This window comes from Mus musculus, chromosome 17 (genome assembly GCF_000001635.26).
Source record: "Mus musculus strain C57BL/6J chromosome 17, GRCm38.p6 C57BL/6J".
Taxonomy (NCBI): domain Eukaryota; kingdom Metazoa; phylum Chordata; class Mammalia; order Rodentia; family Muridae; genus Mus; species Mus musculus.
The window spans coordinates 58,878,504-58,900,991 of NC_000083.6; the positions used below are offsets into that span (position 1 = coordinate 58,878,504).

Consider the following 22,488-nt stretch of genomic DNA (forward strand, 5'->3'; position numbering starts at 1 on the left):
ACACACACACACACACACACATATATATATATATATATATATATATATATATATATATATATATATGGAGAGAGAGAGAGATTATTGAGATTAACTCCACCTAAGAAACCCCAGGAGAGGGATTAGGCGCCTGTTTGTCATAAAAGAAACAAACAAGATGGCCTCCTTTGGCCAAGATACTCACACATCTTATAAGGAACCATGATTCTAATTTTGTCTAATATCCTCCTTCATGGCCCAAAGATACCCTTCAAAGCTTGCGGCCAAATTTCTGAGTGAAGGATGGAATGAAGAATGTGAAAGATAAAAAGAAGACAAATACATGTTTATTTATACTTTCAAGAGCTGAAGGTAGGGAACTAGGTTATGCTGATGCAAATGTAAGCCAAGCTGCCTAGGCTTTAATGTAAGTGCAGTACTTGAATACTGATATTAGGGAGTTGCTCCAAGTTTTAAAACATAAGGAATAGATTCATTTGATCCCTGTGTCTCAGGACAGCAGAAAGAAATGCTATGCTTCTTTCCTCAAGCTGGGAACAGCCTTGTGGACTCTGGCTTTTTAATTTGAGTTTCTTCACATCCTGGTCTCCTCTAGAGGTCGACTCATGAACTCCTGAATGGCTTGGTCCAGGGGAAGCCATTTTTTGATAGATGTTTTCAAAGCTGCAATCCAGCTGCAAGAAAGAGAAACCACAGAACAGATCATTAAAACTGGCAGGCCCTGTGGAGGTAAAGATAGGACAAAATTCTTTAATTTATTTTCCAGTTGTTTCTCTTGGTGATTTACTTTGGAATTAATGGGATAAACATGCTCTGTGGATTTCAGGTTGACTGAGAAGGAAAAATACCAAGATGGCTCAGTAATGAAAGTGGTGGAGGAGGGGCATGTAGGAGAGTTGATGTTCATAAGTAGTGATCAATGGGGTTATAAGGGTTTCAAATTGCTAATAGTATTTTCTAGTTTTCACTTAATGTTAAGCTTTGTTGATCAAATATGTAATAAATACTGCCATATCAGAAAAAAATGATTTCTTTATTAAATTCTAGAAACCATACAGCCCTCCAGCCCTATGAATTTAATAGTCAGGCTCAGCTATTTAGAGAAATGCATAGGTTTTATCAGATGGGACTAGGATCAGTTTCAGTGACCCTTGCTCCAGTGTGCTAGCTGGGTGATTACCATCATTATCTGCTTGTCAGATGTCCAGGAAGAGAGTCATGGCCACACACTTAGCAGTAACAAACCTGCCTTCTACCCCAGAACCTCTTTCAAAGCAGAGGCACAAGCAACATTTACATAAAGGGAAAAAGGCATGGCCCTAATCTCTTGCTAAGTGTCCGTTTGAGGGAGATCCCTAAAATCTCACTTTTAGAGTTTTATGTCTTTGTGTTTAAAACACCATTTCTTATAAATGTCCCTAAAATATATATATAAGGCCATCAAATGGCTTTACTAATGATCCTTGTAGTTGGAATGAAAGGCCTGGAGCAGGGAGAAGACGATTGTGATGCAGGTGATATAGAGGATACGAGCGTGGATGCTGAGTACCTCCTTCCTCACCAGGTTGTGTCTAGTGACGTCAACGTTCTTATACTTCAGAACCACTTGAACCAAATGTTGGCTAGCAAATGACAACCTGAGATTGAATAGAGCACAACAAGCTAAATCTTTGTATATCTTTCAGTGGCTTATGATAGATCCACCAACCAAATACAGATGGACAAATCCAGGCACGCGATGGGAAAAGAGACCATGTGACAAATCTATGTTTTACATGATTGGGATGTGCTAATAAATATAGCTTAAAGATCTATAGATTATTTACAAATTGTAAATGGTGTGTGTGTGGGGGGGGTGTTTTAATGTTCATGCCTGAGTTATCTATTGTCTTGGCAGGAAATCAGTTTATTATAATTTCAGGGAAAAAGTTATCTCAAGAGGAGTCACTGAAGAAGGAATGAAAGAAAAATAATCCTGCAGAATCTCAAATATGAAGCTTGCAAAGAAAAGATGGATTTCCCTGAGAGAGGAATTGGAAGATAGCGGGGATGCATTTGTTTGTCAAGGCTCACACAGAGGGAGGAAAGGAGGTCCTGGCTTACCGCTGATTCTCTGTTTTATTTTCTGCACAGAAATAGAAAGTCTTGAACTCTTCTGATGAAGGCTTGAGTTCAATCACTGGTTGCTCAAAGCCATGGGTCTGTTCACTCACACTGTATCCTTGAAGGTATAGGCCACCTGCACAGGGTGAAAGCAAAAAAGCAGGGGCATGTGAGAACAGGGGAAATGCAGAGGAAAAGGTGTTGGGGAAGGTGTCAACATTCGTTAGGTGGGGACTGGAGAGATGGCACAGTGGTTAAGAGCACTGACTTAGTCTTCCGAAGGTCCTGAGTTGAAATCCCAGCAAGCACATGGTGGCTCAAAAACACCCATAATGAGATCTGACATCTTCCTCTAGTGCATCTGAAGACAGCCATAGTGTACTTAGATATAATAATAAATAAATATTTAGGCCAGAGTAAGTAGAGGTCCTAAATTCAAATTCCCAGCAACCACATGATGGCTCACAACCACCAGTACAGCTACACTGTACTCGTATACATTAAATAAATAAGTAAATAAATAAATGTTAAAATAAGAACCCATAGGTTGACACTAAAATGCTAACTCCAATTAGCAATGAGAATCGATGGCTGATTATCATGAGCCTATAAATCCAAGGATATGCTTGGTCTGAATTTTGCTCCCATTTTAAGGTTAGTAAGGATCTTGGTCTTGGAGAAGATTCTGAAAGGTTAAAAACTCTTGTTTGTTTCTTCTGCTGGGAGGTAGCCTAAATCTCATGCAGAGACTCAGGCATTATTTGCAATACTGATGGTGATTGGTTATTTAGAGATTCACCTTCCTGGGTAGCCTTGCTCTCATACCTTAGCACCTCCAACACTGGCCACGGTGCACATCACTACAAAAGCAAACAAGAAAACACTGCACTTCACAGGAGAGTCTCTCCAGCCATAACATGGCGCTATTAATGGGGGACTTGGGTAGGGGTGACTCTGGCTTCTGGTAAGTCATCGTTCCTATCAGCCTAGCATAAGAACAAGATGGGTACTTTCACTTTAAACAGAATAAAGGGTTTTAAACTTTAGAAGTTAATGGGGGGTTGGTTGCTTTTAAATATTTTTTAATGGAGGATGGAAAAGGCGATATCAATTTTCCTTTTTAATTTAATTTAAAAAGAATCCGTTTTGGAACTCATAAGAAAACACTGACTTCAGTAATAGACAGATTTTTTTTCCTACCTTAGTTGGCCTCAGTGATATGGTGCCTACCAATACGGTGATACCATTCTTTGAGACTGGCTGACAGAAGAGGGCTGGATGGGATGTAAGACAGGCTTTTTACTTTGAGAGGAACAGATTTGAGAGGATGGTTTTCAGATGGCATTCGATCTAAAGCCAAGACATAGCCAGGTGCAGAACTATAGTCTTTTAAGTAAGGATAGATGACAGAGGTTCTATTTAATTAACAAAGATGATGGACTGGGTGTTAGGTCTCTTGTACTTCATAAATTACAAAATAGTAATAGTTATGTTCAATTGTATCTGAAGCAAAATAGTCTTTTAATTGGACAGAAAGGGAGAAATGTTGTAGATAGCCCCGAAGCTAATTATATTTGATGTTGATTCCTGTCTCCTGTGAGTGGCTTCAAACAAGGAATGAGTCAGCGCTCTAGTGATTTCCTATAAACCTGCTTCCCACCTTAATTTGTAAAATAAAGGAGAGCTGATGATTGGGCAGATAAAGGAAAGGTGAAGCAGAAGGCTGATGGAGAAAAGAAAGAGAAAATGGGAGAGAGAGAGAAGACGCAGAGGAGGAAGAAGAAGAAAAGTAGAGTGCAAGCACATGGCCTGGAGAAACTGCAAGTTCTAAGGGGTCTCATAGATGTGGAAGATGGTAGTGTAGCAGTAGATCTGCCCAATCTAGGCACACAGAATATATTCATATTAATTGTGTCATGTTTTCATTGCTGGGGCATATTTGGGTTGGAGATTTACCACAACATCTAAAGAACCAGGAATTCTGCTGTGAGATCCTGTCTCCTAGAAACAACACAAAGCTTCACCCATGATACCTCAACAATATGGCTGTGGGAATGGGACATGTGAATGGTGGTAATGCCCATAGACATGCTAATGTGAAAAGGCGAGTCTCTCCACTAGACAGAGAACGTTTTAGTTTTTAGAAAGAGACTTTGGCAAACTAAACTGAACTAAAGCGAAGAAAGACTGATGAGAGAGGGGGGAGTAGGCTTCCCCATGGATCTGAAAGCCTAGTTGGTTACTCAATACCAAGTAGTCAGCCATTAAATCACACACACACACACACACACACACACACACACACACACACACACTACTAAACAAGCTTATCATATATAATATATATGTGTGTGTGTGCATATTTATACATATGTGTGTGTTTGTGTGTAACAACAAAAATTAAAGAAGAAAAGACCATGAATTTAAGAGGGAATAAGAGGGTCATGGGAGGGGTTGGAAGGAGAAGAAAGAAAGAGGGAAGTCAAATAATTATATTTCAATTAAAAATTTAAAATACATAAGTTAATGAAATAATTTTAAAATTCAAGAAAACTCTTGTCTAGATTTCAGGCATTATTATTTTATTAATCATATGATTCTTTTATATCTATGTCATTTAAATAGTATATATATATATGTATATATATATATACATACACATACATATATATATATATATATATATCCTTATAAGAATTTTAAACAAATCTATGATAAACGAATAGAATACGTATGAGAGTAGCTTTTTATGCTCAGACCACTAACTATGGAGATAATATTATTTCAAACACATCTCGGTCTTCACAGCACTTTTATAAGCCAGTCAGCTGCTGCTTCCATTTTATAAGCAGGGAAAGTAAATTGTGGGAAGTTGAGCAAACAGAAGATGAAAACCAGGCTGCCAAATTTCAAATTAGGAAGACTTTGAGTAAAGGATGATGTTTCAACCCAAGAAAATGATGAGCATTCCTTTTGGAAGCCATTGGTGACCAAAGGAATGAGTCTCTGTTTTAACTTCTTGACAGCAAGTGTGAGGCTTTGAGAGCACTGGCCTCAGGGTTAGCCTGGTTGTTTGTATCTCAGTAGGCTGCTTACTTCTCCACTTCTAGCCTCTGCAGCTGCTCTTCCCATCTGCAAACAGAACAGTAGCTGTCCAACTGTGCCCCTTCCACAGAGTATCCATGGGCTGCTGTCTTAGGTGAAACAATGACACAGGAACTTACAAAGGCTCAGTCAAACTAAGGTGTCTTTCCTGTTACTGTAATTGCAATATTTTCAAATGATGTTGACTCCTTACCTGACGCCTGAGTAGAGCGAATGCTAGCATAGAAGTACAAGCAGCCATCCTTCAGGATGCAGTAGTGTTGGATCCACACATCTGTGCTTCTCTCCAGCTGGTGCAGAAGGCCCAGACACTCAGGGTGTTTGATAGCAAGAGGTGGGAGGCTACTGTTGTGCACCGTGACATCTTCCCAGACATGGTTCTGCAGGTGTAGCACAAGGATTATGTAAGTAAGCATTATGCACCAGATGTCTTTGCCTCACACAGCAGTGACACAGGTTAAGTTATGTCTAGCATTAGGGAGTCACTGTCCCAAATATTCCTATTGCTAATACAATCTCGCTGCTTGAGTAACTGCCAAACGAAGCCCTTGCTCATAGAGAACTCCCTCTTTTCTTTGGCTTCTATTGTATTCTGAAGAAACCAAAAGCAGGAAATTGGGACTAGGGAGCCAATGGGCATAGTTACTGCTCACTATAAAGAGTTATGAATGTGTCTGTTTATAAAGTGCTAGCCTGAAGTGTGGCTTCTCACAATCACAGAGATTGCTCTCCAAGGCCCAGTTCTGGTATGTCCACTATGAATAATAGGAGCCCCTGGTTTGTGCCTTTCTTTATCTGAAGCCTGACTTGTGCAGCAGAACATGTTAACTGCTCCAGGACAGCTCCAGCCTTGGGCTCTCACGGTCACTGAGGTGGAAAGCTGATGCTAAATGAGAACCCCCTAACCTGGAGGGCAGCCCTCAGTCCACTAGCCTGGGAGACAGGCTCTGCTGAGAACTCTGAGCCATGTGCTTTATCTCTTCATCAGAACTGACCTGCACTTGACAGTTTCTTTTTGTTGGGTTTTGGTTTTGCCCTTTAGTTTTTGTTAACAAGGCAGTGAAAAGCTATCAGAGTGCAGAGCTTGCTGTATTCTGTGCTGTGAAGTGAGAGCCTGCTGGGAGTTTGGCCGTTCATTTTTTTTTCACTTGCTGCAGATACTCTGAGTGCATTAGCAGAAGAGACACCTCTTAAAAGTATCCAGGCTCATTACAGTGGTGCGTTGGAGGGATGGGTGAATATGTTGAGTGCTGGGTTCCTGGTAAAATGGAATACATGCCCTACTGTTCCTCATATAACAATGCTTGAGATTGTTCCTGAAGGACAGTTTACAAGGCAAGGACACCCAAACTCCACCCTAAATTTCTGCTAATGTAGAAACTCAAAATATGTAGAGAGGTAATAAGCACATGCCATTTTTATGAAGAAATGATTGTATTAGATAAAATCTCTATCTTCTTTACAAATCACACAAATAGTTACATCCACAGTGCAAAAATGAAAGAGTTGTGCATTGAGAGAGTGTTCTCCAAAACACATTATGGTGCAAACTCTGCAAGAGGGTTACCCAGTCTGACATGATGGCTTGCCTGATGATGCAATAAAGTCATCTAACATTTTATAAGTAAAAAATCTAACAGAGTGATATTGCTCCAAAGTTGGGGATCATGAACATGGAAGAAAAGTGTGAAGTGGTTAAAATGTCTACAGAAGAGAGATGAAGGCATCACTGAATGTCTGGATGCAGCACACTGACTCTCTGACAGGCTGCTCAGACAGAGGCACCATCCCAAGACATTCTAGAGATCCCAAGAGTGCAAGGAAACAGCACCATGATTTTCTCACTCCTGTGGGCTACTGCACGGCTCCAGGGGAATCAGAAATTACAACCCACCTTGTGACTCCACTGCAAGTTTTAATGGGGGAGGGGATCTCATAAAAACTCTGGAAAATACAAAGATCAGCAGTATTGAATGCTCCCCTCTTGGATTCCAGGGAAACGCATTTGATGCCAATCCTTTCACCAGCAGATCTAAGCAGAACAGATCTAAGACATCACCAACTGAGCTGCATGACATCTACCCTGCTCTTTCTTCCTCTGGAAGGAAATAAACCAAAACCAGAGACCCAGCACCCAGGAAACCTTACCTGGTGGACAGGACGGGCTGCTCTCTGCATTGCTTCAAGCCACCTGAAAGAGTAAATGGAGAGGGGCAATCCACAGGGGACTGTGTCACAGGGAGGGGCTTGCTACTGCTCACCCTGCCCTTCAGGCAGAGCAGCCCTGAGCTGCAGATGTACTTCATACCTCCTGAATGAAGGTAACATGTTCTTATAAGTTTAAATTTAGTATGTGGCAGAACCGTTTCCCACTAGGCATATCTAAAGTAAAATTCATGGTGACCCCCACTACTGTCATTTGATCAATTCCTGAGAGAAAGTTAATTCACTATTTCTAAGATTTGGTATTTGTTAACAACAGCATGGTTACAGTATCAGGCACTGACTACTAGAATATGGAAATACTGGTGAATGGCTACGGCCTCGAGCCCCATCTAGTATGTGCTTTGGACACTAGCTTCATTGGTATGCCTTTTGGTGTTGCCTCTGGAGGCCTGAGCCTGGCATTGGTAGACTGACTCCACCCCAGCCTGCTAACCTTTTCCAGTTTGTTTCACACTCCCTAACTTTCAATCAAAGCACACTGTTTGCTGTTCTCCCTGAAGCCTAGTGTATTTCTCTTGCTCTCCTCTGCTGCGTTTCTGATTCTGGATGTATACCTCTTCCGTAAATAGCTCCCTCATTCCCACATTCCCAAGCCCTGTTCTCAGCTGGTGTGCCGTGTGCCTTCTGTGATGCTTCTTAATGTTCACTGTGTATGCAGAAGAACAAAGAAAGGCCTTACCACATTAGTTCCAATCCCTTTCTCCCTCCAAACCTCTTACTGCTGTCTTTCAAATTCATGGTCTCCTTTTATCACTACTTGTTATGGCATGCATATATATGTGTGTATCTAAATATATATATATATACATGCATATATGTAACCTGTATAGTCTGTATGATGTAGCATGTACCCATGTTTCAGTACTTACTCTTTGGCACTGGTTTTCTCTGGGGAAGACTATTTCTCTTACTCAGCATTTTTAGCTGTCCATAATTTTTGTGCATGGCTGAGGCCTTTTGATTTATCCCACAGCTACTAGAGCATGTCTACTGGAGTCATCCTTGTCCAGCTCCCATTTAAGCAGCCATGTTGGTGAGACTGTGAGTGTATTCTCTGATGTTACCAAGAGACACAATTTTACAGCAAACTCCCCGAAATCTTTCCACCCCCTCTTCCACAATGTTTCCCATTTATATATGTTTGGGGCCAAAAATGAGCTCTTCATTATAAGGATAATCCACAGAAATGGGAAAATGCAGCCTAGGTATGTTAGATATAAAGAAATGCTGTTCATGTCATACAATCCTGGTAGTCCTTTACTGTATATTTATTTAAATATACAATATTCCACAAATAGGGATAGAATACTTTTTGCCTGAAATGTTTCTGACCTAGAACTCCCTCTGAGGTTGGAGCTGGGAGAAGGAGGTGGTCATTTATTCCAGACATGTTGGCACACTGCCTGCTCCATTGACTTTCTGTTCTGCAATCTGTCCCACCCCTCACTTTAGCTGGTCAGTTCATTCCTTACAGCTTTACTTGACTCACTGAAATGTCCAGTAAACTCCATTTTCTCAGGGAGAAATAGATGGTGTATACCTAATGGTCAGAACACATTGTTACCTCCATAGAATGCTGAAACACTCTTTCTTTGTGGATTGTGTATTTACACAATATCAACAGAGTCTTCCCCACTCAAATCCCTATTGTTTTATCTTCTTCACGCATTTAGCTCATCTCACTATAGTGTGTTGTTGCATATTATGCCTTAGTAGTTTATACCATTAACTATCTATCTTACAATGCATATATCTGGCCATTTGTTAGGAATGAGGGTTATTCATAGTTTAGGAGCTGTGGCCTTATTGAACTTTCATCTTTTTTTAAAAGAAAAAAAAAAGGAAGGAGAGTTGAAGTAGTAATATTAACTTAGTGTGGTCATATTTTTTGGAGACTCTGGTTGAAATAAAAAGAAGAAATAACAACATCCTAAACTTACTGTACTCAATACAATATACACTACCACTTTTTGTTCTTTTTCTAATTTCTGCCTCAAGCGTTTGCAAGTCTACCCCTTATGAAACATCCCCCTCTAGAAGTAAACCCAGACCGGGAGATTGCTGGGTTACCTCTTCATCTCTTGGTTTGAGGTTGCACAGAGGCAGAGTATTCTACTTCCAGACTGAGGCATACAGTTAAATACAAATGGTTTTCCCAAGCTGTTGTCAATGTCAACTTCTGCTCCTTCTAATTTTATCATGTCTAGAGGTGGCCACTTCCCTTCATCCTATAATTGATAAAGAAGATGATCAGTTAATGGAGAAAATGAAAAAGAAAGGAATGCCACAATGTTTATTTTAAGTTGATTATTTTTTTTCTTTAAAATGAAAAGAAAGGAAAACACACTTTGCAGATTATATTCTACTTAATATATGACACAGTGTAACAAATTATTTGTATTATGTAATTTTTAAGCATCTTTTGAATAGATGTTCTTAATATGAGCTTTATTTATGAACATTTGGGAAAGTATTATTAATGCCAACTTTTCTATCAGAAAAACAAGACATGAAAAGAAACCTGTATCACACAATGTACCTTATAATTGCGTGACATCTCTAGAGAGCACCTACACTATGGATTCCAGGCTTACTGTGTGTCAGGTCCCCTTCTAAGTTGTTTCCATTCATTCACTGAGTTGACAAATGCTCCTGAAACAATTATCTTTATCATCTCCTAAAATGCATCAGAAGTAGTACAAAAACACTAAAGAATAGCTTTTCTATAAAGTACAATATTTTAGCATACTATGATATTAATGTAAAACTAAAATAACATTACAATTAAACTGTTTTGATTTTGTTTATTTTATAGTTCTTTCTCAAAATTTTCTCATCATTATTCATATCTGTTTTATCACCTCTGCATGGAGATGCAACTTACACAACATGACTTCACCCATTATATAGTTATATGGACATATAACTCTTTAGTAAACTTACGAAGATAAGAAACCACCATTGTAATTCAGTTTCAGAACACTCGCATTAACGTCCAAGTTTCCTTTCAGTTGATTTCCCATTAGTAGATACCATTTCCAAATCACAGATAAACAGACTTTTTTGGTCGTTACACATCCAATATTCCTGGATGTTTAATATTAGTACAACTATATAACTTGTGATTTTTTTCCTCTTAGTGTAATATCTTGAAATGACTAAATTGAAGCAGGAACTAGCACTTCATTCTTTTTAAAGACTGGATGATAGTCTATTGTAGGAGAGGTCACATTTTGTTTCTCCATGCATAAGTTGACAGATTTTTTTTTTCTGGTGTGGGGCTATTTTGAGTAGCACTTCTGTGCATATTTATATGCATGCCTTTGGCATAGAGGTGAATAAGCACAAGGGTATTCTTCAACATGAGGCATTACCTCATGCTTCTGTGGCACCTTCAAGGACTATGCTGTAATCTTCATAGCACCATTTTAGAGGAAGACTATTAGGTCCAGTCCTAGTATTACAGGGATGGCATAGAAGCAGAATATTACCCCTGTCTTCCATCAGTGGCTTTCCACACTGCATCTGTCAAATGTCTGCCTTCATGGATCACTGGGATATGAGAGACTGTTGGCTTTTGGAATCAATATTCAGTGCATGTGTTATTCAACACTTTGGTTACATAGTTGCATTTCCAGGCACATTTTAATGTTGAATTAGAAATAGAAATGAAATCTAAGGATCTTTGGTGTTCATTTGCTGAAAGCAAATACCCAGGGGGTCTGCCTTTGTGTGGACCTATTTTACAGACAAGGGGATTCTGGCCTTCATGTCAGTGTTGCTTGATTACTCAGGGAATGTCAGCATCCTTCCATATCCTTTGATGTAGGAGAACTCAACAGAGTTTACTCACAGCACACTATACAATCAGGATGAGAGCCTCTAGTCATTTAAGAGGTCTTCCCTGCTTGCTCAAGTCACATTTTAATGAGAAAAATGAACAACTTAATGGATTGGATTTTAACACCAGGGCTACTTTCTCTTTAGGCTATGCATCATGGCCAAGATTTCATTTTTAATAATCTCAGCTGTTGTATTCTGTCCCCCACCGATGAGCCTTCTGTGTCCCTGGAAGCAGCTGCAGTGACACTTTGATCATGGGGCATCGCAGCAGATGTGGCTTCTCCTGCAGCTGAGCTTTCTGTGCCTAGTCTTTTACCTCTATTTCACTGGTACAAGAACATTAAGTCCCTCTCTTGGTGAGATCCAGATGTTGAAAGAGAGACCCCACTCACTCTAATCCTAAAACTGCTGTGGCACTGCTCTCACTAATCAAATGGTTTCTAGAAGTGAAGAACAATTAAAATCCAGCTTGTCTTTTACTGTCAAGTCTGAAAACTGAATTCCTTAAGCAAAATTCAGTCTTTTAGCTTGACAATGACTATTACATGGTCTTTGTTTAATCCCTTCCCTACAGCTCCACCAAAAGTCCCTCTGAGCTCAGATGCAATGAAAAATTCTTCAAGGCTGCATTCGCCACAACTTTCTGTTCTTTTGTCCAAGGCACAGAAATCCTCTGACAGGGCTTTCTATTCCTGAGCCAGTTCACAGGTTCAGCTGCTGCCTGTGTGCAGGATTGATTAAAATAGCACGGTTGCTGAGGGGATTTAAATAGGAATTGTTTAGTGATGTCCAAAGGCTATAGACTAAGAATAAAGGAACTTGGGCTGTTTGTGCCAGAGGTCCTTGGTTAATGTTGGTGTTTTCTCTCATGGAAATAATATTTTTTACAGAACTAATTCCAAAGGCCAGGCTGTTGAGAAAAGAGAAACACCAAACTTTAATGAGGACAAGACCCAACTTAGAGTGAACACACTTGTAAAATAGATTTTTTTTAATGCAGAAGAACAAAGACAAGAACATTTGTGTGTTTGTGAGATCCTCTGTTAAAATAAATATACCTACAGATGCCTTTGAGTTTTTTGTTTGGTCAAAACTTTGGTTTGAAAGTGATAAAAATTTGGAGTTGCCAGTTCCGAGTCTTTAAAAAAAGCCAATCAAACAAACAAACAAATAAAACACACACACACAAACAAAAACTGAGAACACTGTGTGTATGTTTTATTTTGTCTGGAGGTAGAGCCCTGAAAAATCCAAAGACTTGTAAGGAGGCAGGGAAAGGCATCTTTAAACATGAGGAAAAAAATCATACTGTGTGAAGAAAACAAGAGCCAAGACAAATCTAGACAGAAAGAAAGCTGGTGTTAAAGGGAAACATCTCAGGAAAGGGTGAATAAAATGGAGAGCCAAGAAGATACAACACTGGAGAGCTGCAGCAAAGCTGAGGGGTGCCCTTCGGAGCTTTGTTAATGACACTGAGACCCTTTTTCTCTGGGTGACACTTTGAAGCACCTTCTCCCTGCCAGCAACTAAAACCCCCACTCCTTGATGGCCATGAGAAGATGCGAATGACCAACCATGCCCTTGGATCAGGAGAGCAGTAAAGGGTGTGGTGAGACAGAAGGAGGGGGTGAGGAACGATTTCATTGCTATACTTATTGCCATCATTGTGTCGTGGACAAAGAGAAGTTCTGATTCTTGAGGAACTATAAACTCCTCCCGACATTATTTAATAATATTTGTGTATCTATGCATTTATTTATTTATTTATTTACTTGAAACCAGAAAGTTAAATGGGCATGAAAATCACACCCTTGTTTATGAGTAATGAATTTCCCACTTGAAGCTTCGTGACTTTTGTTCTCTGGAAACAAAACAAAACAAACCCAGGAAGGTCATTTGACTGCCTCTGAATTGGCAGCCACACACCGTTTCAACAGAAGTGCACCCACCCAGAAGGTCGTTCACCTTTGCCCAGAGCTATGGCTCTTTCCCTGTTTTTTACAAAAATCCCTGGCTGCAGATGTGACATCAGCAGAGACAACTGGCTGCAAACTGAGAATTTTGTGCTGCCTTTTTCAGTTTGCCTGAAGTTGGAAATCAGGTTTTCAGTGTGATTAAATATAGGCTGACTGCACCATGTAGCTTCCTGGCAGCAGCAAGATTCCAGACCCCAGGAGGCCCTGGGAGACCTTGCAGGGAAATGAGCTTGTCATTGGACAAATCCTGATGCTGTGCCCAGAGAGACAGGTTTCTTCTGGAAAGTTAGCCAAAGGGAGGTTTGGCAACAGTATTTGAGTTGGAGCTACCCAAGCTCTAGAGCTTTGAAGAGAAATTTATGTTCTCAATTGAATTGCTCATTTGTTACCATTTTTCTTGGCTCTTAAATTGCCCTTAGAGGATAACTAGTACCATGCAATACTTACCATTACAAAAAGAGCAAGAAGAGGAAAGAGGAGGAGGAGGAAGTGGAAGAGGAGGAGGATGGGGGGAACTGGGTATGGTGGCATATGCCATGAATCTTGGTGCTCAGGGTATGAAGATGAGATTAGAAAAGTTTGAGGCAAGTCTAGACTATATAGAGTAGAAGGAAAACCTGAGACCCTGTCTCAACACCCACACTATTAAAATAAAAATGTCTATGAAACAGTGCAGTGGGTTTAACCGCCTGAAAGCTATGGGCACAACACAGGCATCTGCACCATAAGCTTTTAAATGAAATGCTTGTTTTAGAGGGTCATGTCTAAATGTAGTACACAATACTGCTCACTTATCCTCAAAGGATACATTCCGAGGACTCCACTGGATGCATGAAACAGCGAGTGTTGAACCCTGACTATAAGCCTTTTTCTACAAGCCCTATATGTCTGGTGTATCCAGCTAATACTAGACTATGTTGATCCCCCTGAGTTTTGTGTCACTCATTTCCATTAATACTTCTCTACATAATGAGTACAACAACCAGGACAGGGGAACTGATCAGTGAAATAATTATGACGTGACTTAGTGGTGGTAGTACATAAGAGTGTAGACATACTGCAAAAACATATGATTTATGTCCAGACTGGGTTGTAGTTGGATGATATCACATTACTCAGAAAGGCATGAGGTACAACGTGAATTTTTTTATGTTATTTCTTTGTATAAGGGCTCTACAGCCCGAGCGATTGACTTTGAACCTTATAATACACCTCTGTAATACCTTAAATGACTTGCTACTGACTTCACACTCACCCCGTGCCTCAATTTTTTATTTGCAAAATAAGGCTACTGTAAGAGGTGATCATGTGTAATGTGTTTAAGATAATGCCTGACATTTTGTACATGATATATAAATATTTACGCTAAGAAGCTCCTACCACTCCCAGACAGAGGCCAATTCCACCACAGAGAACCAGGCCTTTACTCCAGATTTTTGCTCTGTATGATTTTTTTTCTATGACGTGAAGTTGGACATTTTAGAATCTGCTTTCACTCCCCTAAGAATTACTCAAAAGTACCTTGGACTCCTGAAGAAGGTTTCACCAGCTGCCAGATCCAGTTGAATACTACCATCCCCCATATTCTTTACTGGGCCAGACTCCCTCCTATGTTGAAGCATCAGCCATGTCTTCCTTACTCTCTGCGAGTTCTGATGGCCGCCCTGATGTAGAGCCCAAGTTCTCTGGGCTTCACACTTGCTTCAGTAACCTGATACAATTCACCTCCTTGACCTGCTGTGTATCTGCTTAGCAGCCTTGGTTCACCTGATCACTGTTACATTGCTTTTTGTTTTGAATCTGTTTCCCTGGAGATGGTGGATTGGTTCCGGCTGAGCACCCTAGCTACTGTGAGCCTAAACAAATGGTTTTAGTGATTTCTGAAATCTCACTTCCAAATGTGTCTTTGTTGAGAGTACTTTTCTTCTGTTTTAAGATACCTTTTAGGACCAGTTGGTTATCAATGGAATAGAAACAAAGACCCAGAAATAAAGCCACATACCCATGGACACTTGATATTTGACAAAGAAGCCAAAACCATACAATAGAGAAAGGAAAGCATCTTCAACAAATGGTGCTGGTATAACTGGATATCTACATGTAGAAGAATGCAAATAGATCCATATTTATTACCCTGCACAAAACTCAGGTCCAAGTGGATCAAAGACCTCAACCTAAAACTAGACACACTAAATATAGTAGAAGAGAGAGTGAGGAATGGCCTCGAATATACTGGCAAAGGAGACAAATTCCTAAAGAATCAGACACTAAAACAAAAAATTAATAAATGAGACCTGGTGAAACTGAAAAGCTTTTCCAAAGCTAAGGACACCATCAACAGGACAAATCGGCAACCTACAGAACGGGAAAAGATCTTCAACCCTACACCTGACAGAGGACTAATATCCAAAATATATAAAGAACTGAAGAATTAGACACCAACCAACCAAATAATCCAATTGAAAAATGAAGTACAGACCTAAACAGAGTTTGCAAAAGAGGCATCTTGGATGGCTGAGAAGCACTTAAAGAAATGTTCAGTGTCCTTAGTCATTAGGGAAATGCAAATCAGAATGACTCTGAGATTCCATCTTACACCCATCAGCATAGCAAAGATCAGAAACTCAAGTGATAGCACCTGCTGGCAAGGATATATGGAGAAAGGGAAACACTCCTCCATTGCTGTTGGGATTGCAAACTTGTACAACCACTTTGGAAACTGGTTTGGAGATTTCTCAGAAAATTGGGATGTCCATGGGGATGACCCTAGCTGAGATTTCTACCAGCAGGGGGAGATAGAGTCTGAAGTGTCCACCTCCTGTAGCCAGACAGGACTTCCAGTGATGGGGGTGGAGACAACAAATGAGTCACAAAACCTTCAACCCCAAAATTGTCCTGCCTATAAGATATGGGGGAATAAAGATGGAGCCAAGACTGAGGGAGCAGCCAACCAGTGACTCACCCAGCCCATGTGAGAGATCCAATCTCTGACCCTATTAATGATAGTCTGCTATGCTTGCAGATCGGAACCTAACAACTGTTTCCTGGGAGGCTTCAGCCAGTAGCATATGGAAACAGATGGATAGACTCACAGCCAAACATCAGGCAGAGTTCAGGGGTTCTACCTCCTACTTGTGAAGAATTTGAAGAGAAGGGGAGGTGGTAATGAGGGAGGGATTTGTAAGGGATGGAAGGAGAGGAGATTTGTGAGGTAGGCTTTGATCTGAACGTAGAGTGAGAAAAAAGTAAATTATTGAAAAAACAGAGACCTGTTTACTCTCCCATGTCCTTAGGCAATAGTTATTTGTATTAAATTTCCTGTTTGAATTACTTAGTGTGGTGGTTCATTTTCTTTTTTAAAAATTTTAGTAGATATTTTCTTTATTTACATTTCAAATGCTATACCCAGCAAAACATTCCATCACCATAGGTGGAGAAAATAAGACATTCCATGATAAAACCAAATTTAAGCACTATCTATCTGCAAACCCTGTCCTATAGAAGATTTTGGAAGGAAAACTCAAATCTAAAGTGGTCAGTTAGAACCATAAGGACACAGGGAATAAATCTCAGACCAGCAAAAGCAAAAGAAGGGAAGTATGCATGTATGCGCATGAGCATTATGTGTGCATGCACACATGCGCACACAGGCACACAGGCACATACACATATACACAGACACATACTACCACCACTTCCACAGCCACCACCAACGAAAAGAAAATAGCACAAAACCAAAATCATTAGTTATTGCTGTTCCTCGATATCACTTTCTTAATTCCCCTATAAAAAAGACCCAGATGAATAGAATGCATATGAAAGCAGCATTCAATCTTCTGTTGCATCTAGGAAACACACAACATCGAGAATAGACATTACTTCAGAGTAAAACGTTGGAAAAAGATATTCCAAGCAAATGCACCCAAGAAGCAAGGTATATCATAATGAAATACCTTAAAAATCTGTATTCCACCATGCTGGAAAAATTTAAAAGAAATGGATACTTCTCTCAATAGGTACCATAGTTAAATTGAGATCAGATGAGCAATTTTAACTGACCTTTAAGCCCTAGTGAAATAGCAGCAGTCATTCATTAAAAGTCTCCCACCCAGATTTCTACCAGACTTTCAAAGAAGAACTAACACCTATACTTCTCAAATTATTCCATGAATTAGAAACAGAAGGAACACTGCCTAATTAATTTTATGAGGCCATCATTACCCTTATGCACAAACCACATAAAGAACCCATAAAGAAAGAGAATTACAAATAAATTCCTCTTATGGACATAGATGCAAAAATTCTCAATAAAATATTTGGAACCCAAATCCAAAAAACCTGTGTAGCTTGCTAGTGCTGATTCAATTGGTTATAATACAGGGATGAGAACATGGGGGACTTCGGGAAATACTGCAGGCAAGATCCTAAAAAAGGATTAGGTGTAGTTTTTGGCGTTTATAATATGGTTTGGCAACACTGCTGGTCCTCTGTAAGGATTCCTATCTTCCTAGAAGTCTGTTTATCTTCTGTCTTCCAGTTGGGATTTTAAAAACAGCTCTAAGCCTCAGTGACAGGCCTGTGGGCAGAGACCACAGCCTGAAATCTTACATACTAAAATGCCACATTACAGTCAACCAGGTTGTTTCCTCATTGAAACAAAGCAAAGAGTGAAACACATTGCTCAGGGAGTTCTGAGAAATGATACTATGTAATCAAATTATGATGTTTCCTCTTTTCTATGAAGAATATTATACTCACTTCATGTGAAGAAGTCCTATACACCTGGAATTATTATTATTTTTTCACCCGGAAAAGCATCCACACTTGTTCTAATTGCTGGTTTTGGTTTTGCTTTTCTACTTGATTTTTCTACTTGTTAGGGAGATTCTGGTCTATGAGCTCTATTTTTTCAATGGCTAGATGTTTCTGGCTGGTAAGTTACTTGTCAAATCAGATACCTAGCCAAGTGGCACTTACTCTCCAAGACTGATGGATGCAATGTGCCAAATAGTACCCAGGGGTTCCTGCTCTGCCACAGCAAAGAGTGGTCTAGGAGCTAAGGGAATCTGGCAAGTCCAATCAGCCTTGCTTACAAAACACACCCCTGAGCAGATCTTCTTTCCTTAGTATACATCACAGTTATTCCACACAGGTCAACATTGTTAGGATTGCTGAAGTCACATGCCTATATAGGTTTCTCAGTTTCTTCAATTCCCCCTTCTAGCTATCTTTATGTTGGAGTCTATAGAACTTTTATTAGTTTCCTATTGCTGCTGTAATAATTATGCTACAGTGCAATGGCTTATAGCTACAAAAACAGATTCTGCTATAGTTCTGGAGGCCAGGTCTAAAATTAGTTTCAGTGGGCTAAAATCAACATACTGATAGAATCTTTTATTTTTGGGGGGTTGTAAGCAGAAGCCATGTCATTGTTTTTTACAACTTTAGTATTGCTTGAATTTCTAGGTTCCTATATCATCAGTCAATCTCTGTGTCCCTTGTCATATTCTTCTTTGAGCCTCCCTCTGATAAGGACTCTAATGCTGTATCTGTCTGGAACATCCAGAATAGAATCTCTATGCCAACATTCTTAACTAAATTGATCATATCTACCAGTTCCCTTTGGTCATAGTGGATAACACACAGACTTTCTCTGCTGGGCAGGACAGATGTTCTCCCATATAGATATTGTATTTCTTATTGGGTTAAGATCCGCTGTTGACGTACCACCATAAAGCAAAATCCATAGTCTTTACCTAGCATTCATGATCCAGCTCATACTTTTCTAAGAATGAAACCTCAGACCCTTCCCTGTTTGGAGTGTCAGAGACCACTGCTCCTTCTGTTGAAACGTTCCTCATGTGGCTGCCTGATCACTTATTTGAGATTTTGGCCAAACACTCTATTTTCTAAATGAACCTTCTTGAAAACAACTATGTTGGTTGTTTTAATATCTGAGCCAGCAGGTTAGTTAGGTATTTGCGATCTACCTTACTAAAATGCAAGTTCAATAAGTATGGACACAGCTTCTTTTATCAGTTGTATCCCCAGTGCCTACTATGTCTGGCAAATATTTGGCCTCCACCAAATATCCGATTATTGAAATAGATAGTGTCAGAATCTTAGGGAGAATATAAGTATAGAATATATTCTTTGTCTCTTTATGTCATTGACTTATGCTGTTCCAATCAGTTTGCAGAAGTCATAAGTGCTAGATCAGCTAGTGAGAAGATTCCAATATTCTGACAAAGGATTCTTTACTAACTGACAAAGAAGTCTTATGTCAATTGAGTAGCGCTCCCAGTGACTCTGGCAGTGAAATATTCTGTATTTCCTAAAGAAGAAACCAAGGCTCATGTTAACCAACTTGCTTAGATTTACAAGACTAGTGGAGAGAAATTTAAATACAGATTTGCTGAGTCCTAATTCAATACCTTTATTTGTGTAAGTCTCTACATGTAAGAGATAACACAGCCAAGAGGAAAGGTCTAGGACAGGCTCAGACTTAAGTCCTGTTCGTGACGCTTGGGATTTGTGTGATCTTGAGCATACCTATATTTCTACAGCACATATTACTGTTTTGAATAACATTAAGATAAAAAAGATAAGTGTCCAATACAATGCTGGTAAAGCAAATGCTTCCTGTGTGGTAGATCAACTAACCATTAACAGAAAGCTATGGCCCAAAAAGAGGGCCTTGTTACTTCTTTGCTATTCTCTCATTTATAAGAAGATTGAGTGAGAAACTTGACAAGTCACTTGGCCAGTAGTCTCTGGTCATTTTGTGATTGCGCCTTGTTATATTTTGTGCTCAAGCTTATACTTACTGAAACAGGTTTCCTCACCAGGAAGGAACATTGAGCAACCTATTCAGAACTTACAGGAAAAAGCCAAAGTTTTTTACCCACATCAAAATACTTCTTGAGGAAATAGCTCACGGGGATCATAAGAAGGGGAGGAAGGATGGTGGAGAGTTTTAGAGGTGAACAACAGAAAATTGCTTTTCATTTTCCTAAGACTGACATTCTCGTATGACACTTCTGGAGTTCTATGAATTTTCTACTTACCCACCCCACAAATAGTGAGTGAAGCATTCACCTTAAGCCGACATGCTAATAATTTCTTTTCTGGCAAATATAGTTCATGCTGCCTTGTCTAAGAAAAAAGTCTTTAACAACAAGAAGCCCCAATAAGTCTTTATGACTTTCAGAATAAATCTCAAGTATGTCACTGTTTCATGTCTTTCCATGGTTCCTTTTCAACAGATCTTCAGAATTCTATTTCTTGGCTCAAGACCTCAATTCCTATTTGCTCAGCACACTCTGTTCTTTTATTTTTTTTTAAGATTTATTTTTTTAATTAGGTATTTTCTTATTTTACATTTCAAATGTTATCCCAAAAGTCCCCCATACCGTCCCCCCACACTCCCCTACCCACCCACTCCCATTTCTTGGCCCTGGCGTTCCCCTGTACTGAGGCATATAAGTTTGCAAGACCAAGGGGTCTCTCTTCCCAATGATGGCTGGCTAGGCCATCTTCTTAATCATCAGGGAAATGCAAATCAAAACAACCCTGAGATTCTACCTCACACCAGTCAGAATGGCTAAGATCAAAAGTTCAGGTGACAGCAGATGCTAGTGAGGATGTGGAGAAAGAGGAACACTCCTCCATTGTTGGTAGGATTGCAAGCTTGTACAACCACTCTGGAAATCAGTCTGGCGGTTCCTCAGAAAATTGGACATAGTACTACCTGAGGATCCCACAATACCTCTCCTGGGGATATATCCAGAGGATGTTCCAACTGGTAAGAAGGACACATGCTCCACTATGTTCATAACAGCCTTATTTATAATAACCAAAAGCTGGAAATAACTCAGATGTCCCTCAACAGAGGAATGGATACAGAAAATGTGGTACATTTACACAATGGAGTACTACTCAGCTATTAAAAAGAATGAATTTATGAAATTCCTAGGCAAATGGATGGACGAGGAGGGCATCATCCTGAGTGAGGTAACTCAATCACAAAAGAACTCACATGATATGTACTCACTGATAAGTGGATATTAGCCCAGAAACTTAGAATACCCAAGACACACTCTGTTCTTTATGGAGAAGGTTCTGATAGGTACCTTTCCTTACACTGGAAATTAGATGCATCTTCCATAAGGTCCTCATGAACAAGAGTTGTACATTTCAGCAGAACAGAGTTCTTAAGGACTAAACTCCACCAGCATGTAATGCAGATTGGTGATCTCTGAGTAGTGAATGCCTTTATAAGCTGCCAGAATGGTGTAGACTCTTATGAGAATGTCAGCAAAATAAGGAAGATCTTGGAAAGTTATAGTCAATGTTTTTACTCAGTAAATTACCAAGTACTCAAAGGGACTCTGTTCTTGTGAAATTTTCAATTATTTAATATTGTTTTTATTTATTTTTGGAGAATTCCATTTAATAGATTTTGATCTAATATTCCCCTTTTTTCCTAACTCCTCCCAAGTTGTTCTCCTACCTTACCCAACCAACTTCATTCTCTCTCTCTCTCTCTCTCTCTCTCAAATAAGGAAACAAACAAACAAAATGCTAGACCAAATCAAAGCACAACACTATGGTGGGATTGAATAACTTAAATCATTATTGAGCAAGTGTTAAAGATATCTCAATTTCTTTCGTAGAAACCATCCTAAGACACATGTGTAACTCAAAGGCATTCAAGGCTCTGTCCTTTCAGTCCCTTTATCAAACATTTACCAGACAACGTCCATGTGTAAGCATTTTCTCCAGTACAGAGACACATAGAATATTGGGGTAGAAATAAATACAGCCTGAAGAAACTGAATTCTCTCGTGTACAGCCTGAGTCTTAGCAACTGTAGGAACTGAGAGTTGAGAGGCAGAAAGAAATGGGCCAGGGTCTTTGTGTGCTGGGTTGCAGTTCAAGCAGTGAGCTACTGGAGAGAAATCAGAAGAGTGGCACAGTTAGGGAAGGTTTGAAGGTGAGGTTCAAATTATAAATGCCAGATTGCAGAGTTTGACTCGGTTCTATGAATGAAAATGGATTCCTGAAACATTTAGAAAGAGATGTCATACAGTTTTTCATTATTTATTTTTTAAAAATCAAAGGGAAGAGGCAGCTATGCACTTAAAGTACAACAGAGTTTTTCCACTTATGTCCTTAAAGCCTGCATTTTAAGTGTCTGTCTAAGAAGATACCACAAACTCAAATACATGGGTTC

At 39.6% G+C, this 22,488-nt stretch overlaps 1 protein-coding gene across 1 annotated transcript in view; it reads right to left on the reverse strand.

Moving 5' to 3' along the window:
* Window positions 1-304: 304 nt before the first annotated feature.
* Pdzph1 (PDZ and pleckstrin homology domains 1) overlaps window positions 305-22,488 on the reverse strand; it is a 112,568-nt gene continuing 90,384 nt past the window's right edge. The window contains exons 9-13 of the mRNA NM_027001.1: window positions 9,505-9,662; window positions 7,357-7,399; window positions 5,402-5,588; window positions 2,104-2,239; window positions 305-674 (exon numbers count right to left, since the gene is read on the reverse strand). Of these exons, the coding sequence (NP_081277.1) occupies window positions 575-674; window positions 2,104-2,239; window positions 5,402-5,588; window positions 7,357-7,399; window positions 9,505-9,662 (624 nt within the window). The 3' untranslated portion in view covers window positions 305-574. The remainder of the gene's footprint in view (window positions 675-2,103; window positions 2,240-5,401; window positions 5,589-7,356; window positions 7,400-9,504; window positions 9,663-22,488) is intronic.